This window comes from Leuresthes tenuis, unplaced genomic scaffold, assembly GCF_036924035.1.
Source record: "Leuresthes tenuis unplaced genomic scaffold, fLeuTen1.0.hap1 SCAF_12, whole genome shotgun sequence".
NCBI classification, from domain to species: domain Eukaryota; kingdom Metazoa; phylum Chordata; class Actinopteri; order Atheriniformes; family Atherinopsidae; genus Leuresthes; species Leuresthes tenuis.
The window spans coordinates 23,707,783-23,735,488 of NW_027325366.1; the positions used below are offsets into that span (position 1 = coordinate 23,707,783).

At 38.9% G+C, this 27,706-nt stretch overlaps 1 protein-coding gene across 1 annotated transcript; it reads left to right on the forward strand.

Moving 5' to 3' along the window:
* Positions 1–27,445, forward strand: tmem198aa (transmembrane protein 198aa). Its single transcript, XM_072397208.1, has 7 exons — positions 1–392; positions 13,108–13,363; positions 16,457–16,695; positions 17,610–17,822; positions 17,940–18,063; positions 22,771–23,069; positions 24,610–27,445. Exons 2-7 carry the CDS (start codon positions 13,225–13,227, stop codon positions 24,757–24,759), a joined length of 1,164 nt encoding a protein of 387 aa, XP_072253309.1. The 5' UTR covers positions 1–392; positions 13,108–13,224; the 3' UTR covers positions 24,760–27,445.
* The last annotated feature ends 261 nt before the right edge of the window (positions 27,446–27,706 follow it).

The window sequence follows — 27,706 nt, forward strand, 5'->3', positions numbered from 1 at the left end:
AGGAAGCGCACATTCTGGTCGTTCAGGAGGGAGATAATTGGGTGCATGATGTAAACATGGAATGAAAAATCGCAAGGCAGCATTTCTTTTTCCCATCGCACTTGTCCATTAAGCTCGTTTAATAATACATGAGAGAGTGGACACCAGCTACGCGTCTGCCTGTATAACAAAAGGCAGGCACAGAGGGACAAATTGAATCAAGAGTGGAGAAGAGACGGAGGAGTTGAGCTTTGTTTCAAGGCTCGCTGCCTTTGGAGCGGTTCGCTGAGACTTGATGCCTGGTTCTTGAACCTGACTGAACCGATGTGAAAATATTTGCTGGGCTTCTTTTCATCTACTTCTGGGCACAAGAATGACAAAGGAAGAACACGCCAATATGTTGCATTTCTGAGGTGAGCGAGTTTTCTTTGTTCAATCCAAATTAGAGTAATTTCATGTCAGCCAAGCGCATTGATTTTTAGCTGAATTGCGGAGAGTGACGCGTGCCTTAAATAAAGAATAAAGTGCAGCGTTTTGTGATTCTTTTTTTCCTTCAAACAGCCCTATGACCGAACCATCCACATTTCTTTAAACGGTTCCAAAAGCAGGTTCAGCATGTCAAGCGACGCAAATGCCTTTGAAAATTAGACACATGGAGCTCAGCTTCAGCTCTGCTATTGTTTTCGCTCTATTGTTTTCAAACCGTTGAGCGAGGGAACAGTTGGTGCTCTGACATGAGACATGGGCACTTGGAGACCACTCACAGGTTGCATATCAGTGACAGTCAGATGAATCCTTCATGGTGTGTGGGAATAAATAATGTAAAAGCATTAACTCTGAACCTGATACCGCTGTGCATAATGTGGTTATACAGACTGTAAACACAAGAACCCAATTCAATTTCGTGTGTCCTTTTACGTGTGCTATCTATCTATCTATCTATCTATCTATCTATCTATCTATCTATCTATCTATCTATCTATCTATCTATCTATCTATCTATCTATCTATCTATCTATCTATCTATCTATCTATCTATCTATCTATCTATCTATCTATCTCTCTATCTATCTATCTATCTATCTATCTATCTATCTATCTATCTATCTATCTATCTATCTATCTATCAATCAAGGGATAGTGTCTTATTATTACAGGATTTCATTTCCCTGCAACTACTCCATGTGTACAGTAATAGCATATGAAACATCCTCTTAATTAGTAGTTTGGAAGAGCAAAAGAGAAGTAATTACAGGCAGCACTACTGCTTTCTCTAGTACTCTCTTTGTTAAACATGCAAACGTTGTGTGTACATTGTAGGCTACTTTTCTGGAAATGGCTCATGCACTCATGCAGTTTAAGACACTATTATCCATAAATGCATCAAAACTAAGCAATTGAAGAGAGAGCAGCTATCTGTTTCATTGTGCATATGCTTTTGCACTGATTATGTTTGTGTAAGCGAATGTTTGTGTGCCAGGGAATGTTAGCACAGCTGTCCATGAGGTGCGTAGATACATAAACCAACACATACTATAATTGGATATTCCAGGGGAGAGTAAGACGTGTAGGAGTGTGAGAGACAAAGAACAAAAAATAGAGCATGATTGTGCTACTGTTTGTATAAGTTCAAATAGTGCCTTTAAGATTATATTCTTTAAGGAGTTTCTCTTCTTTTGTTTGCCTTCTCTAAGCATGAAAAATGACTATAATCTGTCATTTAGGGAAGGTAAAATCACCTCAGTAAACTGGAGATCTCTGGAGATGTAATGATTGATATGAGGGTTACACAATATTTGAATGGAGGATGCTGATGAAAGGATGCCATGGGAAGAAGCATGAATAAAGTACAGTTAAGCAATGACTGCGCAAGTGTTCACTTGCCACATGCTTTTGATTGGAATGATGCATTAGAGACTGCGCTAATGTCAGCCCAGAGGCATTCTTACCTTGTAAGCTATTAAATCCTTTTATAAAGACTCTCCCTCATTTTGTGATTCATTCCCTGAGTTGAAATTTGTGTTTAAGCAGATGAACTCATGGGAAAATAAGTAGCTTTAGGATCCAGTACTGAAACATTTTGTTGGCCTATTGGTTAGTTTTTGGTTAGTCTTATGGTATTCAACTCATTCTGCACCAAGGCTGGTAACAGGGCTGCTACACCAGAGCTCTGCTGTGAGTCTGCCAACAGAACACTTTAATAACAGCTTTTGAGAAAAGCAAAAGTCATTCCCAATAATGTCCAAACAATCATCCGAGCAATTCTTCAGTCAGAATACACACTTTGCTCTGGTTGACAAATGTTTTTCATGTGAATTTTCAATTTTATAATAATGACAGCCCTTGATATTGCATCTCAATGGCAGTGTTGTGAATGAGGCGAAGAGACATGAGCATGCATTGGGATTCAAACCCACACCTTTATCCCCATATGGTACTTGATAGTTACATAACCAGAGCTGAGAGCCAACCAGCCCTCAGACTTGGGACTTTGACCAAATCAACAGACTCAGTTAATGAGGAGTCTAGCCAGAAAGGAAAAGCTCTATATACTTCTGGCATCTCTCCTTTATCAGAAGTAAAATATCTTGTAGATGTTTCTTTGTTCTGAGAACCTCATTTGTAGTCTTAGCCTCTTCAATGTGTCATTCCAATGTTTTTCTGTGCTTGAAAGCAGCATGAAACAGAAGTTTTTAACCTTTCAAATGAAGAAAATAATTCCCCCATATCCAATGTTTGAACATTAAGTTAGATCTCAGCCAGAAATACTTTAATAGAATTCAATGATGAAATGGAGATTGGAGAAGCTATTATCAATAAAGAAATTAAAATTCAAGGATTTCTCATGTTTCCATCTATTGTGTGCTTTGACTAAGAGTTACGTAAGTGTGGTGAGCAAAAGCCAAAAAAGACTCAGACTCAAAAGAGAGCACAGAAATTCTGTCAGATAGTGTGAGCCAGGAACAGGCAGCCTGAATGTTTTCCAGATGGTTAAAGATGGTAGATGAGTGAGGAGGGACGATTGAGGAGCTCTGAAGCTGTGAAGACAAAGGAGAGAAGTTGGGAGGGAAAAAGTAGAAGAGGCAGTGTTTATCATGAATGTGCAAGAGGTAGATTTCAATGGAGACAAAGTGTTTAGAGAAAGGAAGTGAACAGGAGATAAAAGGGGTAACATCAATCTTAATCTCATTAATACATGCTAGTGCTGTCTCTCCCTCTGCCCTTTTCACTTGAGCAAACCTCATATATACTGTTGCAAAGTTGTGGTTGAATATGTATTTATGCTCATTATGCAGCTCACCAGTATGCTGTCATTGGCCCTTCAAATGATAAGAGCACCCTAAGGCAAAAGCGTTACGCAAGTCAATGCGCTATCAGTGTGATTTTGACAGTGTCAAGCTGGGAGCCTCTAGTTAGTTTGACTCACAGGTTGTAAGAGCCCTTCGGCAATGTGGTGGAATCTGTGTATGTTTGTGTTGGCTGTCCTGTTGTAGTAGGGAGAGTGTTTCCATGTCATCAAAGCAGACAAGTCGGCGCCTCTGACCATTTTTATGTAGGAGGATTATATTTGTGTGTTTCCTTCATCAGATACATTCATGTCTTTATTCTGATTGTGATTCCAGTCAAACCACCTTTGAGGCGATGACATACCTCATGTACGATGCATACATGTGTGTGGCTGTTAGTGCCACCAAAGAAAAAACAACTACAACAAAGGGAAAAAAGAGTTAGAGCGGAATGCAGTTATTCAGCACGGGCCTACAGAGACACAGAACTGTGAGCAGCACAGTCAATAGAAACAGTGGGAGACAGAAGGTGAGGCATTCCTCAGAGAAAGTGTGTGCATGTGTGTACGTGTTACTCAAGAGTGTGTTTCACAGCCTCTAGTTGTTCAAAGCATCACACACAAACATACTGTTTGTGTTTTTTGGGTGGAAAGGGATTAAATCCATTCGGCGAAGTTCGCCGCTTGTGTCGTGTGGACAGGAATGTCTTAATCAAAACTTCTGTGTATGTGAGATGGAAAAATGTCTTTGTGTTGGTGTAAAGCTCTTCAGCTCCTCAGCAACTTTCAGCTTTTTGGTTTGGATTTATAGTGCCACAACTTTATTGTTTTTGGTTCAGCCTCACCAGTCGCATCAACCACTTTGCAGCAGCAGCAGCAGGCAGCTGTTTTCAGCAAACGAGTGACGAGAAATCCATTTCTACACCTCACGTTCAGAACCAAACAGCACATAAGCAAAGTTAGCTGCTCAGGCTGAACAAAACCTAAAAGGAGACAGAATGTTGACTTTAGTGGTAAGGAGCATGGTGATAAATGCTAATGAGGCTCAGAGTCTGATGGGTGTGTATACAGGCAGTTTGTTGGCACATTCAACTCATCAGCTTCATAATGTGTTTGTCTCATGCTTGCTTTGGGCTTTTTTTTTATGCCTTTAATGTATAGAACTGTAGAGGAGAGACAGGAAGCAGGGGGCAGAGAGAGGGGGAATGACATGCAGCAAGGGCTGTCTGGTCTGGTGCTCAAACTGGGGCCAACTGCAGTGAGGACTGTAGCCTCTATACATGGGGTGCCTGCACAACCCACTGCGCCACTGACCACCCCCCATGCTTGCTTTGAATTGGAAAAACACATCAACATTTGGCAAAAAACAATCAAATAGCAAAAAGGAAATACAACAATGTTTCACATAAATAGCTAAAATGAAAAGATAAAAGCTTAAACAGGTACAGTTGGAAGAGCTTTGCAGTGCGTTTTCATAAAGCAATTTCAGGAATCTGAGGTAATTTCACTCTCTTAACAACCATCATTCATTAACAGTTGGCATAAACCACATGGCCAAGGGATTATTGAGGGTAACCTTAGTCAAGCACTGGACTGACCTACCTGCAGTCCTGGTGGGTCCTCAGTAGAGAATGGGTGAAGAATTATGAAACAAAAATGTGACAGTGACAACCCTCTGCTATCATTTGCATTTATTGTATCTCCCAGCTTTTTCTGATGTTAGGTTGTATAAGGCGTGTATTTACTTTGCAGAAAAACACCGTGTTGCAAATGAGATTGATGACCTCAGACGCCTTAAAGAGAGTGCTGACATAAATGTATGTAAAACCCAGTGCACCGAAAGTTGTCCGTCTCTTGCATTCGAAGGGGCACTATCAGCTCATTTGGACCATTTAGGGAAAGACAAATGAATCCATGTGGGATTGAAGACAATTTTAATGCTGTGGCTTAAAGCAGGTCTCGTGTTCAGCAGGAGGGAAAGAGAGATGGAGCCAAGTGGGTGAAAGCAGCAGAGAGAGATGCACTGCTTCTGGAATAAGAGACTGTAAATGACAGAGAACGAGCTGTAATCTGATGAAAGCCTCTTTACTCATCTGTCACCTCACCTTCAGGCCACAAGCAATGACCAAGGCTTACAGAGGGATCAATGCTGAGGCCACCAACATATGTACACACCAGAGCCTGATTCCTTTACTTCAGAGGACATTACATCAACTTAGATATAACCATAACCTAACATTACTTTGATTTCAAACCATATCTTCATCTAAAAATGTAATGATTTACATTATAGAAATATGATTATTCATGCCCCTACAACAACAAGATCAGCAGTTGAAACTACACACATGCAAAAACAGAAGATACAGCTGGAGACCACAGGTTTTGCTCATCTGTTCTCAGTTGTAGCACTAACTGTATTTGAATTAGATGTGATGTATGAGGAGAATACATCTAGAATGGACCCATTTTACTGTCTTAGTGTTTAGCTTTTGTACAGTGAGTGTGAGAGCAGCTCTGTGAGGTGCTTACAGTAGCCCATTCAGGCATCTTTACAGACTTATTGTTCAAAGGGAGAAAGTGAGAGTGTCGGCACTTAAGCATAATGATCTGGAAACCAAATGACGCTCCAAGGCTGTTTGTCACTATGTGTCCGCTTTACAGTTATTACTTTGGAGATGCACAAAAGGGACATTAAATATATTGCGGGGAAGATGATCTGGGTGCTGTTAAGGAAACAATGAATAAAGAACAATAAGTAATTAAAGTTTTGAAATTGTGAGCATGACTTCAGTCAAGTTGGCGATGAAACTTAAAGTAGACATTTCCTGAAAGATACAGATATGGAACTTTCCTGGAATTTCCTCTGTCAAAGTCAATGCTTCCTTTTTTGAAAGAACTGTAATTTGTGAAATCTGTTCAGCAATATTGCTTTTAGCAATGTTCGTGATGTATTTGCTCCCTTTTCAAAAATAAGCAGAGAATAAATTTTCATTTGGATTGAAAACATTACATTCGGGAACACATTTCTTAACTAAGACTTTCCCAGGCTTATATAGCAAAACTACAGATGCTGAGATGAGTCCTTTCAGACTTGGTATAAAATGTGTCAAGGTCTAATGAATATACAATGTGCGTTAAGTATTCAGCTTTATTGCTGAGCTGCAGTACTTGAATTATTCTGAACAAACAACATTCACACAGAGGGAGAGCCTTCCAAGTAAGCAGTGAAGTCAGTGTGATATTGAAGGTCTTTCTGATAAAATGAGGTAGTCTCCTTCTTTCTGGTTACTATGCCAACTATTATGACTGGGATTTAGTTAACTGTCACTGAATAGCCTTTCTTCACATGGCTGCTTGGTTTCAACAATGTGAAAAATTTGCAGTTTGTAATGTCTTAAGAATACAACCGTCTATTAGAGGATATAAACTGTGAGTGTTCAAAATGCCTCCATTATTTACTTTTCATATTTTGAAAACAATGCCTACTTTAACAAAGCAAAGCATTTTAAAGCTTGGTGTAAGCACAAAATAAGGGACAATTGGTACATCACTGTCATAGTCATTATCTCAGTGGAGCACCCTCTCTTCTGGATTACGAAAGGTCACCAGTGCACATGTGCTGGTGTTTTCTTATGACATTGTAGTCATGAAGCTGTCACATCTCTGCTGACCTCATCATTGAAATGAAGATCATCATTCTAGACTGGCAAGAATTAATGATGCTTCTCAGTGGCGAGTCAAATATGAGGAATTCTGTGTACTCCACAGCATATTTAAGCAGATGTTAGGCTGCAACATTATGAGATATTTCTCTCATGTCCGATTTATATTGAGTTTCAATCACACAAGTCTTTCTCTGTTTTTCACTCTCACACACACACACACACGCACGCACGCACGCACACACACACACACACACACACACACACACACACACACACACACACAGTAGTGGTCTACCCAGTGGCAGATGGACTGGATGAAAGCACAGTCATCCTGTTAGTAATCATGACATCAGCAACACTGTCACGTGCACACAAATGCTCTCGCTTTCTGATTTAAAAGGGTGAAAAAAAGAACACAGAGCAGATGAGTGAACAGCTCTTAAATCATAACTGTGACATGGCCATCACTCTGTGTTCAGAGTCAAGCACCCTAAATCTTATTAACGTATGAGTCTTATCTACAAGCACAGAGGGGAAAAATAGAAAGCTCAGACAAATAGATACCATGAAAAACTTAATGACGGTAATGATGTCTGTGCAGTTACACTGTAAGTCTGACAAATGCAGGTGTAATCTGCATAATTTCTTAGCATTTTAGTTACCCAGTCAGACAACTATGTAATGACCTGATATTTTCCACCAGCCTCTCTCTCCTGCATTTCCTTCTCCCTGCAGTATCTTGTTAACCTCGTCTGGCTAACAGGCTTGACATTTCTGTATTAGCTTTAGTGGTATTAGCAAGGTTTACCTCGGAAACATTTCACCTAATACTAATCAGACTAACTCTTAACCCAGTGTTAGTACACTGAACAGTAACTTACAAAAGTCCATTGCCACTGACTGGACTTTATTATAACTACATACAAATCATCTGATGTAAAAAGTATTATGACACTGGTTTGACCTACAGCCAAGAATCTGTTGACCTGACTCACAGCAAAGTCTGTACTGACAGTCATCCATTTAAATCCTGACACAGTAAATTCTTAATAACATGTTATTCTGAAGGTAGTTGTGATTTTCATTTATTCACCTTTAAGATACTTGAGGTTTCTACTGCTAACCCAGCACAACACCTGTGGCTTCATTTTATGACAGTGATTCTTGGAGACTTCTGTCTGTAAGGAGACTTTCAATAGTACGAGACTCCCACAACTTTGAAAATAAAAATTGGTGTTTATTGCGTCGTCCTGTTTTTGTTGTTGTTGCTCTCTTTCTTTCTGTCTCCATCTCCCCAACTCCACCAATTCCCATACAGAAGAGCAGCATGTCCTCGTTCTGGTGATGCTCTGCCACCAACACTCAGTGTGGGGCCTCTGAAATATTCATGCTGACACACATACACAAACACCAAAAAACTCACACAGACACTTTCAACCTCCTCATGTTTTTCTCACTGTCAGTTTGCCCACATCAGTAGAAGATTAGAAAATATAATTTCTCGCACAGCAGGTCTGTGGAGAAAAAAACACTCATGTTAGCATGCACCGCTGTATGCATAATGAGTACTTCTTCTGAATTTGTTCAAAATACAGCTTGACATTCACTGTGCTGCCCTGGTTTCTGAAGGGATCCTTTTTGTCTAGTGTGCCAGTACAAAATCAAGTTTTTTTTGTCTGTCATTTGTGGCAAGATGCATCTTTAATGGTTACTAATTAATGTCAATTTTAAGTGTGCTGCCACGTATAAAAAATGTTTGAACTAAAATTCTAAACATCGAAAAAGTCATGCTTCACTCTGAATGGCCTGAAAGAGAAACAGGAATATGGCAGAAGCAATTCTAAAAATCCTATTATCGTGCCAGCAGTGTTCAAATGTGATCTGTGACCTTACACTGTGTACTCATTTGAAGGAGAGAGGAAAAGAAGCAGAACTCCAAGACAGAGTGCATCAGCATGCAGAAAAGTTATTATGCTGCCAGGGGTTTTTGATATGTGACCTAACATTATTGGCTGGTTATTATCGGGCATACAAGCAAGGATGTGGATGAGGAAATCATCATGTGAACTGTGATTTGTGTCAGGGCTGCTGTGGTCTGATTCAGCACCACCCGTTTGTCAGCAGGGAGGAAAAGCGAAGGGTGTGAAGTGTCATTTAGATGTTGGTTTCACCGCAGAGTTCACACCGCACAGCTCTCGAGTGGAGCAGGGGGAAAACGATTTTAAGATTATTCTGTGAAAACAGTGTTATGACCCGTGTGGCAAAATGTTTTCTGCACAATTTTATGTTTTTAGTGGATAAATTTATGATTGATTCTTTTTATAAATATCTCTTGCGTGAGTGCTGTGCAGTTCAGTATATGTTACAGGTTCATCATGAGACAGGCTTTGCAAATTAGCTCTGGCTTCGATGTGTTGCATCAGTTTTTATGCAAATATGCGAAAAAAAACATTTGATTCACTGTTGTAAACCTTCACTATGTCAAGTGTAAATGCAAACAGATGCAGCTGCGTCAACATGTGTCAATATAGGCACATCATATCAAAGTACAAGACTGGGTAATGTAACAATGACATGTATAATCCATCATCTGTGGGGAAAAGAACAACTGTGGAGCAAATAAAGTAACTCCAGGTGTTTTTGCTGTTTACCTTCGAGAGAAATCAACAATAATATAAAGCAGTTTTGCTGATGATGTATCGTGTGATATCTCTCTCAGAGCGGTTCATTGAGTTGAAGCACACTAAAAAAAATCTCATGATAATTTTGGTTGCTTCAAGATAGGTAGATAGGGTAAACTGCAACTGAGCCCTTAGCATTTCCAATTTTTTTGGAGGGGGCGACTGTGCTTTAACAGTGTAGGTTTGGTTGTTTTTATCCATCAGATTCCTCATTTCCAGTCTTTTTCCTCAGTACTTTTGTGGCTGTAGACACACGTTACTTTTTCAGTTTTCAGTCTGACATACTTGTTTGTTCAGAATATTCACATAGACGTTTTCCAAGAATTTGAAAACATAACACATATGTCTCCATTTCACCACATTAGATTAGACTATTAGCATGCTAACAGTAGCTAATTAGCATACTTTAAACGTGGATCTGCTTTTGTTATCAGGGCAACAGTCGAGGTATTATTAAAGTTCTCTGCCAGTCATAAATGATTGCATTACTTTTCAGGCAATCTAGAGATGATAACTGACTGTGTCTAGAACACAGAAAATGACATTCTAATCCCCAGAGTGATGCAGCTCCTGGAGCAAAAAGAAAACTGCTCATACATCAAGGATAGGGCAGTTTAAGGCCACACTGCACTCCTGCAGATGTAGATCTGGCATCTTGTGCCAAGGACACCCTAATGTGTGAGTGAATTCTAAAGACGCACAAGCTGAATAGGGTCAGAGGGCAGGACTATCTGCAGCCCAGAGTCTCAAAGGAACCATCATAGATTGGCTCTGAGCATTCACATTACCATGGAGACAAGCCCAACGACCTATATGCATGGTCCCGGTACCACTGCTGGTTGTTATAGCAACAGACAAGACTTGACACTGTTGCATGATATACTGTTTTTAACTCTTCCTTGTTTTGACCTTACATTGGAGCTGTTTTTAAATCATGACATCTCTTGTAGCTCGTAGCAGTAACATTAATGTACAAGATAAACCCCAGGATAGGCAGACTGGTGAAGAGGGACAAAGTATGTGAGTATGTTGCCTATGCTCAAACATGACAAGTGCAGTGACCTGAGGAAGAAAAAGTAGAAAAAGGTAATAGATCCAGAGAAAGAAAAGTTGATATTTTATACAACTCTAACCCAAAGCCTTTAACAGAAAGTTGATATATTTAGAAGTACTACAGTTCATAGGCTGGTGTATGTATGGCATGGCACAATCATTTGAATGAAATGTGATGAAGGCTTAAATTATTCAAAGCTTTCAAGATTTGCTTTATGATGCTCAGGATTTTATTAAGTAGCTGTAGGTTTGCAGGTCCCACTGTTCCCACTAAACACGTGACTACAGGGAAAGATCTGTGTAAAGAATGGTTTCAGAAAGTGTTGGAATAGCTTAATAAGCATTTGCATATAAAGCGTTTTAAAGTGCCTTTCACCTTATGGGGATATGCCACAAAAGATGCAGAATAGAAGCTCTTGAAAATATACAGCATAGAATATGGCACTATTTTCACTGAAATGTTTCTACACTGAGTGAGTCTATTGACTTAGAATATCTTACTTTGTGTCTCAGCTTGAAATTGATCCATTGGGATTTGGTGCTGAATGAGTGTGGATCTGTATGTGGGTGTTTGGCCAATAGCATGAGTCTATGACACATTAAACACACACTGCAATGCAACTGTGTGGCTTTTGTGAACAATTTGATTTAAGAAGAAATGTGCTGTTGGACTTTTCTCTTTTTTCTTGCAAATGTAACATCTCTGCTATGGAAAAATTTCAGACCAGACGCCTTTTCAAAATAATTCCAGGTCAACGCATTCTGACTAATCTACACATAATATTCCAAAATGACAAAAGCAAAAAGACCTTTTTTTAAAAAAAAAAAAAAACAATTCCTTAAGAACTTACATGAGAATTAGTGACAATTAGTTTAATGGTAACTAAGTTCTTGTGCATTCTATGTACATGTATCAATGCAGCTCAACACCAAAAGACCTTTATGTGGCCATAAATGAGCTATTCCTTATCTGAAGGCTTGACATTGACAGTCTGAGCCATGGCTGAGGCTGCCAGGAGTTTGCGGAAAGGAAGATTAAAAACTTACTTGAGAAGCAAAATCTGCTGATCTGATCCAACCAGAGTTAAACAAATTGACCACTATTCCCAACACCGTGCGTGAAGGAAATTAGACACAAAGCGAAGAAAGAGGGACCCAGCCAGAGTCTGAACCTAAACTCCAAAAAGACATTCTTCATCCAGCCTGACAAAGCTTTAATTCTGCCAACATGAATGAGATAATGTATCTTACATAAATGTTTGATTTGAAATACACCCCTTTTTATTTGATGACCAGAAGTAAAGAATAAAGAAAACAATAAAAAAATAACTGAAAATCTCCCTTCAGCATCAAACCTTTACCCCATTTTCTGGATTGCCATGGCCCCATGACAGCAACACATCTGCAGGCAATATTTGACTAGGGTCACATGTCATCCATTTCAAATATCGAGTGACCTCTATTGAGGTCTGATTACCCTGCACATTAAAATATAATGATAGAAGGGTACCATCGATATTAAAAAGTGGGACAGGGGGGTTAAGAATTATGAGATAAAGATAAATCTCAACCTTTAAGATGAGTCTGGAACATAACATAATATAGAAAACTTGAAAGAGACTAAAAGCTTTCCAATGTCATCACTGTGTGTCAGGGTGAAGTGTGGCAAATTGATTGTGGGAATTTGCCCTTAGCTATCTTCAGATGTGAATGATGTCTGACCTTTGCCACTTCATTAGCTGACAGCAGATAAACTACAACAAAGTTAAAATCTGACCCAAACAAAGCCTTAAAGTTGTAGTCATGGCAGCAGTTATCAGCTTCTGCAAAGTTTATTTCATATATTTGCATTCTTTTTTACTCACAGTTTACAGAGTTTTGCTGATGCATTGTTCATAATGAGAGATCAGAGAACACATAATACAAATAATTTACAAGTACTTTTTGTTTTTAGTTTTTATTCAATGTGAAAACCATAGCCTTGTAGCAGTAGGAAAAGGCTCAAAGCATGCCTTGTACTCGTGCTACAATTTTCCCACCATATGCAGATTTATGCAAATGCATTCTGTTGATCTTTCCATGGCAACTATTATGTGCATGCTGAAAATCTACTGCAACTGGTCTAATGCTTCCAAACTGTTGGCAACTATTTGTTGCTGCCTCCTTACTGTCCAACAAAGTGAATGATAGCGTCTGGGTTGCATTCCATCTGCAGCAGAGAGTGACTGTGCTCAGATGTTTCTTTTTTTTTTTTTAAATCATGGAGCATGCTGGCTGCACTGTCAGCACTCACAGCTGAGTACTTAAAAAGAGCAATCAATAATAACTTTCGGCTTTCTTTCATTCATTTTTCCTTCCTTTCTTTCTTTCTTTCTTTCTTTCCCTCAATCATCCTCCTCCCCCTCTCCATAACCCTTTTCTCCATACCTCCTGTTTGTAGGCAGACGTGTCTCCATGGGTGAGGCTCACTGATCCAGGAATCCCTAAACACCCTCTCCACCCCTTACCCACACCCCCTTCTCTCCTTCTGAATCCTGCCCCCTCCACTTCAGTCACCATGACTTCCACCAGCCAGCTGCTGGGTTTGGCTGAGGTGGAGCTGAGGTGTGACCAGGAGATTGAGAGGAGATATGAGATTGTGCCATCAGTGGTCTGCTCCATGTGCTGCCTCTTTGGAATCATCTACTGCTTCTTTGGTAAGTGATGATCTTATCAAAAGAGAATGTCGACTTTACATTATTTTGAGACTAATAAAGACATTAATACTACTGTATAGTAAATGAAAAGCTATCATCTGCAGCTTGTAAGCAGGAAATAGGCAAACATTAAACTGTATTGTGTTTAATTCACAAAGTCCTGATAGAAACTTGTTTTTGTTCTCAAGGAGGAATTGGATTGGATTGGATCATAAGTAGCAATGAAAGAGGTCAATGTAATTAGTTTGGATGTTAGGTCGAGGTACACACTATAACAAGACACTTTAGTGACTGGACTGTCGATAGTAGTACAATATATAATATATATTGCTTTCTTGGAGAGTGGGATTTTCAAACAAAAAGACAAAAACACATACATCTGACAGGCATGCATCCATATATAAGCCAGCAAATAACCCATGTATATTTTTTATAAAGGTTCATTATTTTTGTTTTGGAGGTCCCTCAGAATAGGTCTACGTGATTTATTGATCAGAAAAGCTATTGTTCGCCTATAACTGTAACACAGTTATGTTTGCTTTTGTTTGAAATACTCTGTTTGGGCTCCAGTGCCTACAGTGGTTGGTCAGATCATTAGTCAAAAATGGAGGAATAAGAGATATATTCAGATATTTTTGTTTCAGGCATGATACTACACCAAGCATGTTGCTGCCTTGTGTAGAAAGAGTTAACCTCATCTCAACCCTTTCATTGTACATACATAAAAACTTTGATACCTTGATGTCAGTTGCTGCCCAGTGTCAGTTTTACAATTTATGAAATAACTGCCAGAACTTTGCAACAACTGAGTGTTATTTTATATGAAGTTGTTTTTCACGCAAAAAAAAACAAAAATACAGTTTCGGGAGGACAGCCACTGTATGCTGTTTTTAATGAATATTGACGTGTGATATGTTGCAGCTCTGAGCAGGCTCGATGCATGCAAATTGAGAGAGAATCACTGAAGCATACAGACAGCATGAACATTCAATAAGTCCAGGTAAAGCTTGGCTGTCAGCACCTGCATTACAAATAGGATGCCCAAAAACTTTTTTTCAAAGTTGACAGCATGCATCAATAACACAGTGGCTAGAGGCCTTGAAATAAGATTGCTGGCTATTCTAAAAAACAATATCAAGAACATTGCTATTCATAGATATTTACCACCAGAGGGGGAGAAAATGTCATGTTTGCTCTCACGTCAAAGAGACTGCTACCATTTACAACCGTCAAAAGGAATTTTGTCATACCAATGGTATCAGTAAAGTAGTGGAAACTATCTCAGGGTTGATTTGTTTGGGCAATCATATTAATCAAAAAAGGTGTTACAGACAGGCAAACAGGACTTTAGAAACAGATTGGATTTAATTTACATTATCTCTCTTTGGCTGTCATTTGGTTGATCCAGAAACACAATGTTGTTGGAGAAATGACAGGTGCTGTTCCTGGAACAAGAATGAGGAAGCAAAGAAAAATGGGGAAAACAGGAGGGAGACATGAACTGATTATGCCAGAATGAACAGATGGGATGGATTGATAGCTGGAGGAAAAGTAAGGAAACCTATGAGGAAAAAAATGGTGGAGAGGGAGGGATAAGCAGAGGACAGGAGTAGTGGATGCAGGGCAGAGAAAGGGGGAGGAGATGAAAAGGATGAATCAAAGAAAAATTGACCAGAAATGAAGAGCAGCAAAGGGGATGCAGACTATTTCTGAAATCACTGACTGATTGATGGCAACCATCAAATCTGAAGGAACAATGTGGGAGATTTGTAACAGCTGCTGGTCAGATAAATGCTGGCAGTAGATGCCATAGAAATCCTCCGGATAGGCCATGTCAAACTCATATTCCCTCAGGCATTTTATCACAGAAGTGCAAACAGCTGTGAAGAAAACAGAGGTTTTCACTAAAAATCCCAACTGAAACACATCAAGAACGCTCAGGATTGGGAAGAAAGAGTAAAGAAAACTACAAAAAGCATGTCAATTAAATGAGTTATGGGCACAAGGGAGAAGCATGGACAATGGCTTGAATGAAAGGAAGAGCATTGTGCGTTTCAGCTGTGCAATGCCTGATTACACAGAGATAACAATCTGATGTCGGGTTCCCTCGAGACACAGTCCAGTCAGAAAGAGAAAGACAGAGACATTGTGAGAAAAATGAAGGAAGATGCAAACAGTAATAAACATAGAACCAAAGGCCAATGAGATCTGCACTGTTGACAAGCTCCGTTTTTAAAGCTTTGTGGCCTTTCGTCCAGTTTTTATTACAACAAAATACATTAAACAGTGCTAAAGGACAATAGAGAATATATGCCGGGAAAAGGAAAACTAAAAGGAGAGCAGCTGCTCTTTTTTACCAGGCCTTTTAACCAATGAATGTGGATGACCTTTTGTAATGCAAAGATTGTCACGTTTTAAAGCTGTTTCGTAAAGGTTTAACAACAGTGAATTTGTTCCGATCGCACCCATCTGACAAAAAAACTTTTTCATCAATGCATGTCTACATCATGTCTTTTCGTTATGATTATGCCTCCTCTCTGTTATATTTGGAATTTTCTGTTGAAGTTAGATAACACTTACTTACCGGTAATTCCTAGAACGTCATCCTATGAAGAAAACAGTACAAAGTAACCTTTTTAGCTACCTTTTTAGCAGTAATGAAACCATTATTTAATTTTAAAGGTGTTGTGCATTAGTCTTGGCACTATATTATTATGGTATTCGATGACAGTGTTTATGGGTTAAGCTTAACCTCTTTTTAAGCAGCCTTAAACCTGATGTATCATTCTTCATTTCAGAATTGAATTTGCTGTGTTCGTGCACTTACAACTGCGGAATGTCTGTGTGTGCTTTTGAGACAGTGCTATTATTCTCTAGTCCAGGCTGCCAATAACACAGGGTAATGTTTGGCATAATCACTGTTTTGCCATTTGCCTATTTCATGTTGACAGTTTGTCATGTTTGATTTAATTTCAATTTAATATATGTTCCTGGCTGGTAACACAGGCTTGTGTGGACAAACACGTACAGCAGTTTGAAGAATGTTTGCCTGTGATATCCTCACAGTGTTCGGTTTTTCTGTCTCTCCTCCAGGCTATCGATGCTTCAAGGCCGTGTTGTTTCTCACAGGCCTAATGTTTGGCTCTGTCGTCATCTTCATGCTGTGCTACAAAGAGAGGGTGATGGACACTCAGCTGAGTTTAGAGGCGTCCGTGGGCATCGGCCTCGGCATTGGGACCCTCTGTGGCCTTGTGACCATGTTGGTCCGCAGTGTGGGACTGTTTATGGTAGGCCTGCTGCTGGGCTTGCTGGTTGGAGTGGCATCACTCGTGGTAATTTATTCTCCTTTTATAATTGCTTTCACTTAGAAGATTAATTATTAGATTACACTTGTAATGGATGTGATAGATGTGTGAAAATAGTTTTCAAAATATTTCTAACAATATTCAAACCTAAACCAATTTAAAATGTGTGTCATATCCACTTAATAGGAATGTGTGAAATAACACTATGTAGCTTCTTTCTTTCTGTCATACGATCTTTAGAAATTGATTTCATGCCATTATGCAACACAGCAAGCTCATGTCCTGAGAGGATAACTCATATGCATCATCTTCTTTAGCTTACTGATCTGTGAGATGTGAATCATGCCAGTCTTTAAGCTAAGCTGTGCATTAACCTTTATAACAGAAGAATGTGCAACATGCTCGTAACATTGTATTTAGTGTAATTGTTTTGGTCATGTGGAAGAGAGTTGGACTGCCCAGCAAATACATTTTACACATAACTGGAGTTACATTAACAGGAAACCTATCAGTGAGCTGTTCACTTTACATTAGCTAACAATATGAGTACCTAAACATACTATGAATAAAAGTTTGATACAATAACTTGTCCAGCTTTTCCATTGCAATGGATATGAAGACAATAACTTACACGATTTCAGTACTATTTGACTACATCTTCTACTGTTGAACTGATCTTTTAAACTAATCATATCAGTTCATAGGCTGTCCCAAAAGTTACACTCAGCTTTTTGCATCGCTCATCATTTAGTGTTTAAGCAAACAATCTTGCTCACAGCTTGATGTTATTAGCTCTTAAAGTAACATCATAAGTCACAGCAAATGACAGTATAAAGCAGGCCCTTCGGGTTTGAGTTTAGTAGGACAACAAGTCTTTAGAAAGACAATGGAAAAAGCGTCTGACAAAGTAAAACTAACTTTTTCTTTTATCTTCTTTTTAGGTCATGGAGGAATTCTATCATCCCAAAACAGTGTGGGTACCTCTGGGTATTCTCCTGGGCTCTGGAACCCTGTTTGCTGTCCTCACTCTTCAGTGGCAGCGCTGCTTTGTTACCTTCTCTACAGCCACATTTGGCTCTGCTATCATCACTGTCACAGTGGATTATTTTATAGAACTGTTTGCCTTGGTGCACTACATCTACGAGAGACTCAAGGTGAGAGCCGCAGAGAGTACACGTTGGGGGGGGGTTCCTTATGTGGCTGAAACATGCAATGTTGCATCCTCCTACACAGTGAACCTTGAATACAAACCGGACCAATAATCTTTGCAGGTGGCACCAAAGAAGCCAGTGTGCTGGTTTACATGGGTCATTTTGGGGATCTGGCCTGTGCTGGCCCTCCTTGGAGTGCTGATCCAATGGAAGGTCACTGCAGAGGGATTTTCTCACACAGAAGGTGAGTGTGTGCACCTGAGACAATATATAAATGATGGATGCTGTGTCTAAAACAGAAAAGCTATTTAAAATTTGATTGTAATACCACTGAAGGCTACAAGGCCGGGCTCCAAAAACCTTCCAACAAAGTCCCTTCAAAAGTGTTATTAAATCCTATTTCCATTATGTCTCCAGAATTTGTGGAAATAATGGGAATTCATTTAAACTAAATTTATTCCCTCTGATCTGTGTGCTGGTGGCTATTTTGAAAAAGAATCACATTAATGCAGTGTTTCTCAATTCCGGTCCTCGTGACCCACCGCCCTGCATGTTTTCGATGTTTGCCTCCTCCACCACACCTGATTCAAATTATCAGCTCGTCATCAAGCTCTGCAGTGGCCTCATAAGGAGCTATTCATTTGAAGCAGGTGTGGTGGAGGAGGCAAACATCGAAAACATGCAGGGCAGTGGGTCACGAGGACCGGAATTGAGAAACACTGCATTGATGAGAAGACTTTAGACCTGAAATAATATGTTCAATAACTTTCCAGCTGCCCTCTCTTGTCTTGAAAATGGTCAATTCTGGCCTTGAAAGGCTGAGATGGCAAATGGCATACTCAAATCTTGAGGTTTTTGTTTGTCTCGCTAAAACAAATTACAAGAGAAGAACGTAACCTGAAGTTCACCTCAGTTTCAACATTGATGGGTTCCTCAGCCAAAATTTACTTGCAGAAGTTTTAAGAGTTGGGCTTATATCTTAATCATATTTTAATTATCAAATCAGCTCTTCAAATTTGGGACCAACTAAATCATAAAGAAGAACAAATTACAACTATGAAAAATTATATGTTTTTTAATCTAAATCTATGATTCCACATAATTTGACCTGGATCAAAAGCAGACAAATGGACCAGTTGATAAGTTTGTTAAATCACACATTTTCTTTTTCTTTAGATTTTCTTTCAAAGGAAATGCCCATCAGGCATGTTTCCAACAATGGAAGTGGAGTAAATAACTTAGGCTGCACTGTTTGTCAGAATGTGGCTGTATAGGTTTGTCTGTAATAAAAGCAAGGGGTCCCTAAAAACAACCAGAAAAAAATCACACCAAAAGTGAGACTAAAAACTTTTTTGCCAAATTAGGGAAGGTTTATATTGTTATTCTTAGCCTTGTCCATCAACCTTAAAAAATGCACATAACTACAAAACATTAATGTGTTCTATTCTTTTCTGTTCAATCACCTCCCACTATTGGAGGTGATTTAGCTCTGATTTATTCCATTTCAAAGTATCCATTGCTAATATTTCCCCTAATGGTGGTGTGCACAAGTCAGTATGGCAACAAATAAAAGTAAAAGCAGGGAGAAGTTAGTCCTCCCCTCTATTTGCCCATTCAAACATTCTCGCTGCATTGATCTCTTGTTTGCCACTTCCTGTGTATATGATTCTACATATAATCAGTGGCACTCAGAATGAAATGTAATGGAAAAAGTAGGTTAAATGGATTTTATTGTCAAAAACAGAAAGAAGAAAATGTCATGGGGAGGAAAGACAACTTAGAAGGTTGGAGTCAAACAGCACATTTCAATACAGGCAGCAAACCATGAGCAGAGTCACAGAAACAGGGTCAGGGAGAGGACACTGACAAGTAGATACAGGTTTATACATGCAGATACATGCAAGAGTGACTTGAAAGTGATGAGAGTAATCGTGTTTCTTCTAAATTTCCATAAATTATCTCTCTTTCTTAGAATTTGGCAGGAGAAACTGCATAATAATTGACATTTCCACCTGCTATATTAATGTGCGCTTAATACTAGGTTCATTGTGGTGGCAAGATTAAACCATTCAAAAGAACAGAGGACAAGAAGATTGCGTGCTGTAGTTTGAAATGCACCAGTCAAACAGAGGAAAACATTGTCTCATGTATTAATTTGCAGAACATTGCACTTTTCATATCACACCTTGCACATGGGATGTATTCGTTCTGCTGCTAACTTTCATTTCTCCACCTGAGTGGAAGCCTCAGTAAATCAATTAAAATACCTCATGTGTGTCATGATTAATGTGCTATTTGTAGCTGTTTGTCATGAATGCACTTTTGCTGACACACAAATCTTTCCACTTCAGTCTACTGTAAATTTTTGTATTTTTTTCCGCATTTTAGGCCTTTTGAGTTTTTTAGAGTTTGCAAGCAAGCACGAAGGCTCATATGTCAGGAGGTGGACAGAAAAATTAGGGTGTTCTCAAAAGATCTCAAAACACAGAAATTTGTTTAAATACTTAATCTTGAAAATGATAGACTAGTGAAAATCAATTAGTGTCAGGCACGAATCTGGAACTTGATGATAGATATGCTGAGATGCACCTGATTTTGAAACTCACCCACTTCAACTTTGTCTGAGAAAATTGCATTGCAATCTCAGTTCTTTAAAAATGACAAATAGTAGAGCTATGAATGGCGTGTGTGTTGTGTGTGTTTACAATGGTGTGAGTCGGTGTGAGGAAGCGTCTGAATATTAATGTTTTCACCAGAATCTGTTATTGACCAATACTGCCTTAATCTCCTCTTAAAGCAACCACAACACAGATGACAAGCTCACACACACACACAATAAATGCACCAAAGCAGAATATGAACATGCAAAAACAGCGTATACACAAATTTTGCATACAATCTGATAAGGAGGAGGACAGAAATAAACCAAGGTTCTAACTTACACACGCATGTTTTCTACAAAAACACACACTACTTTGGATCTTGGAGTGCACGGTTACGAAGTGTCACAGAAGAAGTCACACATGGCCTCAAATAATGGGATTAAACAGCACGCTGCCATGGCTACCAGAGAGAAAGGATGTGGGCAAAGAGCTAAAGCAAGTTTTTTTTAGTGCCAGTTTGAAAACTATGCAGTTCGATGTGGTGGAATTTAAAAGGAAACGAGAACTCGAAAGAAATGGATGTATAAAAAATGTACAATTGCCAGTGAGTATGAGAGGGAATTGATCCTTTCAAACTTACCTTTTTTGTGAATGTGGTAATCTGAAAGAGCCTCATGAAGAAAGAGAGATCAAAATAGTTGAAGAAAAAAGGTTAAAAAAAGAAGCAGAACATCGAGGTTGCATGATTATGCTACTTGTTTAGCGTTTAATGCATGATCAGGAAGATGAATGAGGAGAAAGATTAATCGTCACATCATTCCGGTTGAGAGGTGATAAGAGGCAAGTTACTGATTATATAATTCAAAAGAATCTTTAAATGAGTTTTGCTATTAGTTATCAACTGCTAATAGGATATTTTCATACAAGCACTGTATGCACAGAAAAAGAGGGATGGGTAATGGTGCGGAAGGTTGGGGTAAAGAGTGAGCAGGTGTACTGGTGGAAGGGCATGAGAGGGTAATAAACTGAGGCACAAAAGGTTTGCCAGGCACCCAAGTAGAGCAATGAGGAAAATCACCTGTCAGCCGATTCAACAGCATGCAGGACATGGATGTGGATGAATGAAGAAGCATTTTTTTTTTTATGTCTGCCTGTTTACACAATGACCAGACATGTGCTGTTACTGTGTCTTTCTATACTTGTGAGGACTCTTGCTGTCATAATGCATTCAATGTTCTTTCAATAAGTGGGGACCGGCCAGAATGTCCTCAATCAGAGGGTCTTAAGCTCCCGTTACAAAGAAAGATGTTCCAGAGCAAACGCGCACACGGGCATGTGGCCAGAGGGGACTGAGGAGGGGCGAGCTGAGGAAAAGAAAAGAAGGGGGATATTATTACACCATTTTCCTGGCAGATGGTGCCCCATATCCACCCGCACAAAAATAAACTGCAATAGACCTCCTAATGCACCCTCCCACACAAATACAAAAGACAACCCCATACAGCTTGTTTGTAAGGCAAGGCAAGTTTATTTGTATAGCACAATTCAACGACAAGGTGAGTCAAAGTGCTTTACAGAGGCATTAAAACAGTAGAAATAAAAAGCATGATTTAAAATTTAAACAAAAAGAAAGAAATAAGAATAATAGATCAAATCAGAACAATAAAGATAAGATTGAATAAAAATGTAATAGAATTATATATATGAAAGATAAAATCAGTAGTTAAAGTATGATTATGTTTTGTAATGTGAAGATATTTTGACCTCACAAAATTAAAATGCACAGATCCTTCCCTCTTTCGACTATCAAGCCATTGAATTGAAAAGGCTTCAAACACTCCAAAAATAATCAGCTGGCTAATCAATGGACAGTGAGACAAGATGGATTTTGGACATCTTTTGCTTGGGAGTGTGTGAAAATAACAAGAACACACTCACCCACTCACAATATGTCGAGAGACTGCGAAACCCAATGCAAGAACATGCAGTGGGGATAATGACTCACTGCCAATCGACTAAATAAAGAGAAAGAATTAGGAAATGGATAATAATAATTTTTTTTCTTCCTAATTTTCATTTGTATAATATGCTCTTACAATGATACTTCCCAACAGTATGTAAAGTTGATTAAGATAATTGAGGAGAGAAAATCTCACCTGATTAATCTTATTTTTCTCACCACAGTTATTTTTTGTGTCGTTTCCATTATTGGCATAGCCAATTACCTTTTATTCCTAAGCTAAAGTTCTGTTATTTTCCCTTTTATCACTGTACTCCCTCTTGAATTGATTCTGTTCTCTTTTCCCCCTTATTTCCACACACTGTCAACACTATTCCTCCTCCTCAAGTGGTTCTGAGCCGACAACAGCGGAGGGTTCAGCTCATGCGGATCAAACAAAGGGAAGAGAGGCTGAAAAAGGAGAAGGAGAACAAGAAGAAGAAAAAGCGACACAACCAGAAGACTGTCCTCAAGCAGAAGACTCACACTCATCACCACCAACAGCAGTACTACCATCCAGCAGCATCCCACCCCCATCAGCAAACTCAAAGTTCGCAGCCGCCTAAACTCCCTCCTTCTCAGACTGAACCTGGCTACCACCGTAAACCCAATTCGAAAAGACGCTTTGATGGAGATGTGCTGTCTCCGGTAAGATGACGTAACCACTTCTTCACTTCTTTTCCAAGATGAAAATTAATAAAGATTCAGGAGACTTACAATCGAGACCAGAAATATTTGAATAGATATCCAAATTCAGTTCTGCAGGCACCATGTGCTTGTGCATTAGATAAAAAAAAAGTTAATGAAATAACTACTTTAAAGGGGAAATATGATGTCCTTTTTATCACAAACTCACACAATTTCCAGAATGCTTAAAGAAATGTTTGTGACATGCTTTGGTCAAGATAACACAGAAATACACTACAGCAGCTTATTTTTCCTCTATCAATTTATGTCTCTTTTCAAGTGGATCACTTTAGGGTGTGGAGTGGCCCTCTGAACTCCACTTCACTCTCCTCAGGGTCTGCTTCTTGTGAGATCTGTAATAGAAAATAAACCTTGCAGCATCTCATTTTGCTGTGATAAAGCATACAATAAATAGCCTCAGAGCTCAGCCCACCCACCAAACTGCAGTTTTATTCTCAAATACTTAGTGTACATTTTCCTCGTCTGCAGTTCAACCATGGTCCAAGTCGTTAAACAACATTGGAATGCAATGGCCAATGGTTAAAAACACCACTGAGGACACATGTTGTAAAAGGCTATGTATATGTTCATATACGTCTATGTATATTTATTTTTTATTTGTTTTTTAGTAGCTAACTTTGGGCTTCTGATTTATAGTTATAGTGAATCCAGTAAAACCTGAAGTTGAAGCTAGGCTGAGCAAATCTGAAAGGCTCTCTTAATGTCACAGTAATGTTGTCATATGAACTATTAAATCAACATAATTTTCAGTTTAAGAGGAGACCCATGAGTAAACAAACATTTATTTCACAACATCTTATAGTTGGAGAGAACTAGAATTGCCCTCATATTGTTGCATATGATCTCTGCCAGAAAAAAAAAATAGTAATAATTCTGCAAACTATATGATACTTTTTAGCAAACTGCTATCACAATACTTGGTACAAGAAGTAATTTGACCATTTTGTTGACTTGTGTCCATACATTATCGCAAATGTTTCAAATTGCATTCACATGCAGACGTACAGTTATAACTATATCTCATATAGCAACGACTGTAGGTGACCAGTTTCTTCATGTACTCTTTATCTGCTCTATTAACATATTTGCTCTTTGCATGTGTTTTCCCTGCCACACTGCATACTCTTTTAATTAATTTCATGGCACATGGCAACGCAGCATATGCAGACTAAATTCTGTAGAAAGTGACAGCACTTGCAAGGGCAGGTGACTCACCGAATACTAATTTAGCGATTTATAACTCATTAGCTAACATTTTCTGTGGATGTTTCTATAGAATGAAATGTCAAACTGCAAAATAAGTGACTTTTTGTATAACTCCACTTATGAAGAGACAAACATACAAAGAAGATTACCTCACCACATGACCAACGACACATTACAATAACAGTTGTACACAAGTGTAAGTTTTTGTGACTACCCATTATGCTTACTATCAAGTTGTACTTATCTCAACACTTTATCCTCTGTCTGTTCACAGAGCTACATAAGAAGTTTCAGGGACAGACAGACTGACAGACGGGCGTATTCCCACAGTCGAATGAGCCGTTCTCGGATGGCCGAACTGGACTACGACTGCGGCTCTCAAGTGCCCCTCACAGCCCCCATTGGGCCTGCAGTTCGCATCTGAGGCAGCAAATTGCACAAATCAAAACAGAAGCACACAATCACAGGCTACTTCAAAACTCTTAGTCACCACAAGGGATATTAAACCTAATCTTACCGTGCCAACCTAATCAACTGCCTGTTAACCCAACAGGAGCTCATTGTGTCCCAGTGGTGGTATGACCCACACTGCTCCTCTTTCCTCACAACTGCTGAAAGTTGTATTCATTTGGTCAGTTGATCCTGTTTTGTTCTTTTTGAATGTCAAGATAAAGAACAGAGACTTCTGTCTTGGAAAGAGCAAACGTTATGTGACATTGCATAGTTTCTAAGGTTCCCAGGTTATTGTATTTCCCTTGAGGACACTGTTTTGATGTGTAATTAAGTCAACTGTTACAGCCATACAAAGTCATTTTCGTTGGGAGTATCGTGGGAGGGGAAAAAACAAAACAAAGAAAACACAGCACTCCACAGGTTTACCACACCATTTCAGATAAAGCGACAAGACGTGTCAGGGTAGAGCTACTTTTGAACTTTACCCACACCAGTAACGATACTTTGAAAGTAATTAAAGGAGGATTTGTTTCAAGAATTCTGTGAAAAGCATTCTGAGGAAAATTGTCAGATAGACCACGTAAGGTCCACAACAAACTCGGGAACTCAAAGGCAGCTCTTCCTCACAATTTTTCCATTTCAAGGTTAATGTATGAAGTATTGATGACGTCAGCATTTCATGTTCAGTGACAGCCTCTAAATCAATACATGACAGCACAAGGTCTGTGCTGCTTCAAAACAAGGGCCAGTTTTAGGTGCGAGTCAGATTCCACGGTTCAGACCAAAAGCTTTGTTGTTTCCTGCGCTGCTGCCATTCTCCAGCGAGAGTATGTTTACATCTCATCACTTTCCTTATGTCATTTGATTGCCAACTGAATCTGAATTTTAAAAGATTTGTAAGCTATGTAACGCTCTGTGGTGACATGTTTCAAAGTGCTCTAATTTCCCTTATCTGCCTGTTACCCCAAAAAACAGCTTAACTATGAGGGATATGTCAAAGACAAATGTTTCTGTCGAATTGTGATCATCCAGGAATTTGACTGTATGCGTGAGTGGACACATAAGCCCTGTGGCTGATGGATTGTACCAAATATTAGCCAAGGAGAGGGGGATTCCCTTAAATGTATGAGGAGCATGCTGTTTTTTCCCTCCTCTTCATTTGCCAGTACAGTGGTGTACTTGAAAAATAATATGTCTAGGGTTTGTATGACATGATGTTAGAAGATGAAGAGGAGGTTTCAAAATGAAGATTATCTCCTGGAAACGGGGGAGGTGAAAATATGTAAGCATTTACAAATGGCACCCTCTTATGGTTATTACTGGATCTGTCTTCTGGACCTTCTATGCGTGTAAGTTCATATGCACATACATTTACGTGTTACTGTCTTTACTGTCTTTGATATTCAGATGCATTCATTGCATTGATATTGATATTGTAAACATCCAGGAAGAAGGGAGTCTGAATTGTTGAAATAACTGTTTTCTATCTGAGCCTTGCAGGAACTTAGATATTCCATGTGAACACCAATTGTCAGTGTACTGTTCCCATTGAAATTCTATTTAATTTAGGCTTAATATGACATATGTTTGAACACAATAAACAATCTTATTCTACTTTGGTACTAACCTACAACTAAACAACATGGGAACTTGGACTTCCAAGTAGCAGGATCACAGTACATCATACTCATTATTACTGCATGACAGTACCTGTGTAATTGTGTCATATGTGTTGTGTCATTGTTGACATGTGACAGCCTCAGATTTCCAGCTTACTTTGTTGATCAAAGAGTACAAAAAACACAAAACTTCTCTTCTCTTCTCTTCTCTTCTCTTCTCTTCTCTTCTCTTCTCTTCTCTTCTCTTCTCTTCTCTTCTCTTCTCTTTTCTTTTCTTTTCTTCTCTTCTCTTCTCTTCTCTTCTCTTCTCTATTTACACTGTCTAGATAAAGGGCTTGAAAAAGATCTATTGTATGTTCAGCCACCTGCTGTTCTGCTTAATTGTGTTACTCAGATGATCTCTTGCAGTACAAGTGTTACTTTGGTCCTGCTTATACCTCAGTCCTGTTTTGGTCCTGTTTTGGTCCCCCTTTGTGTTTTTACTGTCGTGCACTTGTAACATCATTAGTCTTTACTTTGAAAGAAAATGTAACTCTTTGAGATTGGTCCCAGTCTTGCTTTTAATTTTAAGGGCCAAACTAATTATTATTTTTCTCCCCCTATTCCTTATGCCTACTTTCTGTTATTGTTTGTCACTGCATAGTCTACTGTATGTTGAGAAACATTTTGATTGTAGATATTGAGCTGTAAATAATCTTTTAGTGTACAAATGTTTGACTACATTTTAATGTTTACACCTTGATCACGTACTTAATTTATGCAGCTGATTATTTTCTAATGGAGTAGATCTGTTGTGTTGTGACGCTACTGTATGTCTCTGATTTAACTAGGTGTGGCTGCACCTCTCATCTGGCTGTTTCAACAGTTGATAATGAAATACTGCAGACAAAATGAGCTTCAACTCTGAATCGTTCTTTTCTTAAACCCATTTTAAATGTGAACAGATCAGTTGATTAAAATTATATTGTCATCCTTAATGTTATTATTATTGAGCATGAATTTATATGGACCTGATGTATGATAAACATTGTGAAGTTCCTTCATTGTCCAAGTTCCTTCATTGTCATTTCTGGGTACAACATAGATTACTGCGATGTCAAATATGAAACACTTAAAGTTACTCTCCCCACAAAACATGTGCACATTTTACATAACATGCACCAATCAGGGATCAAACTAGGTATGTTTTCAGTCCTGTAATGCTAACAGCATCTAGATACTACAGCAAAATACTCACCAGAGTTCAAAGTTGGAGTGAGATTAACAGGTTGCCATGGTACAGTATATCAATGGATATTA

Excerpts from the sequence above, each read along its gene's own strand:
- tmem198aa (XM_072397208.1), top strand. The coding sequence starts at position 13,225 with ATGACTTCCACCAGCCAGCTGCTGGGTTTGGCTGAGGTGGAGCTGAGG. Across the intron at positions 16,696-17,609 it reads TTGGAGTGGCATCACTCGTG|GTCATGGAGGAATTCTATCA; the intron begins GTAATTTATTCT and ends TCTTCTTTTTAG. Across the intron at positions 17,823-17,939 it reads ACATCTACGAGAGACTCAAG|GTGGCACCAAAGAAGCCAGT; the intron begins GTGAGAGCCGCA and ends TAATCTTTGCAG.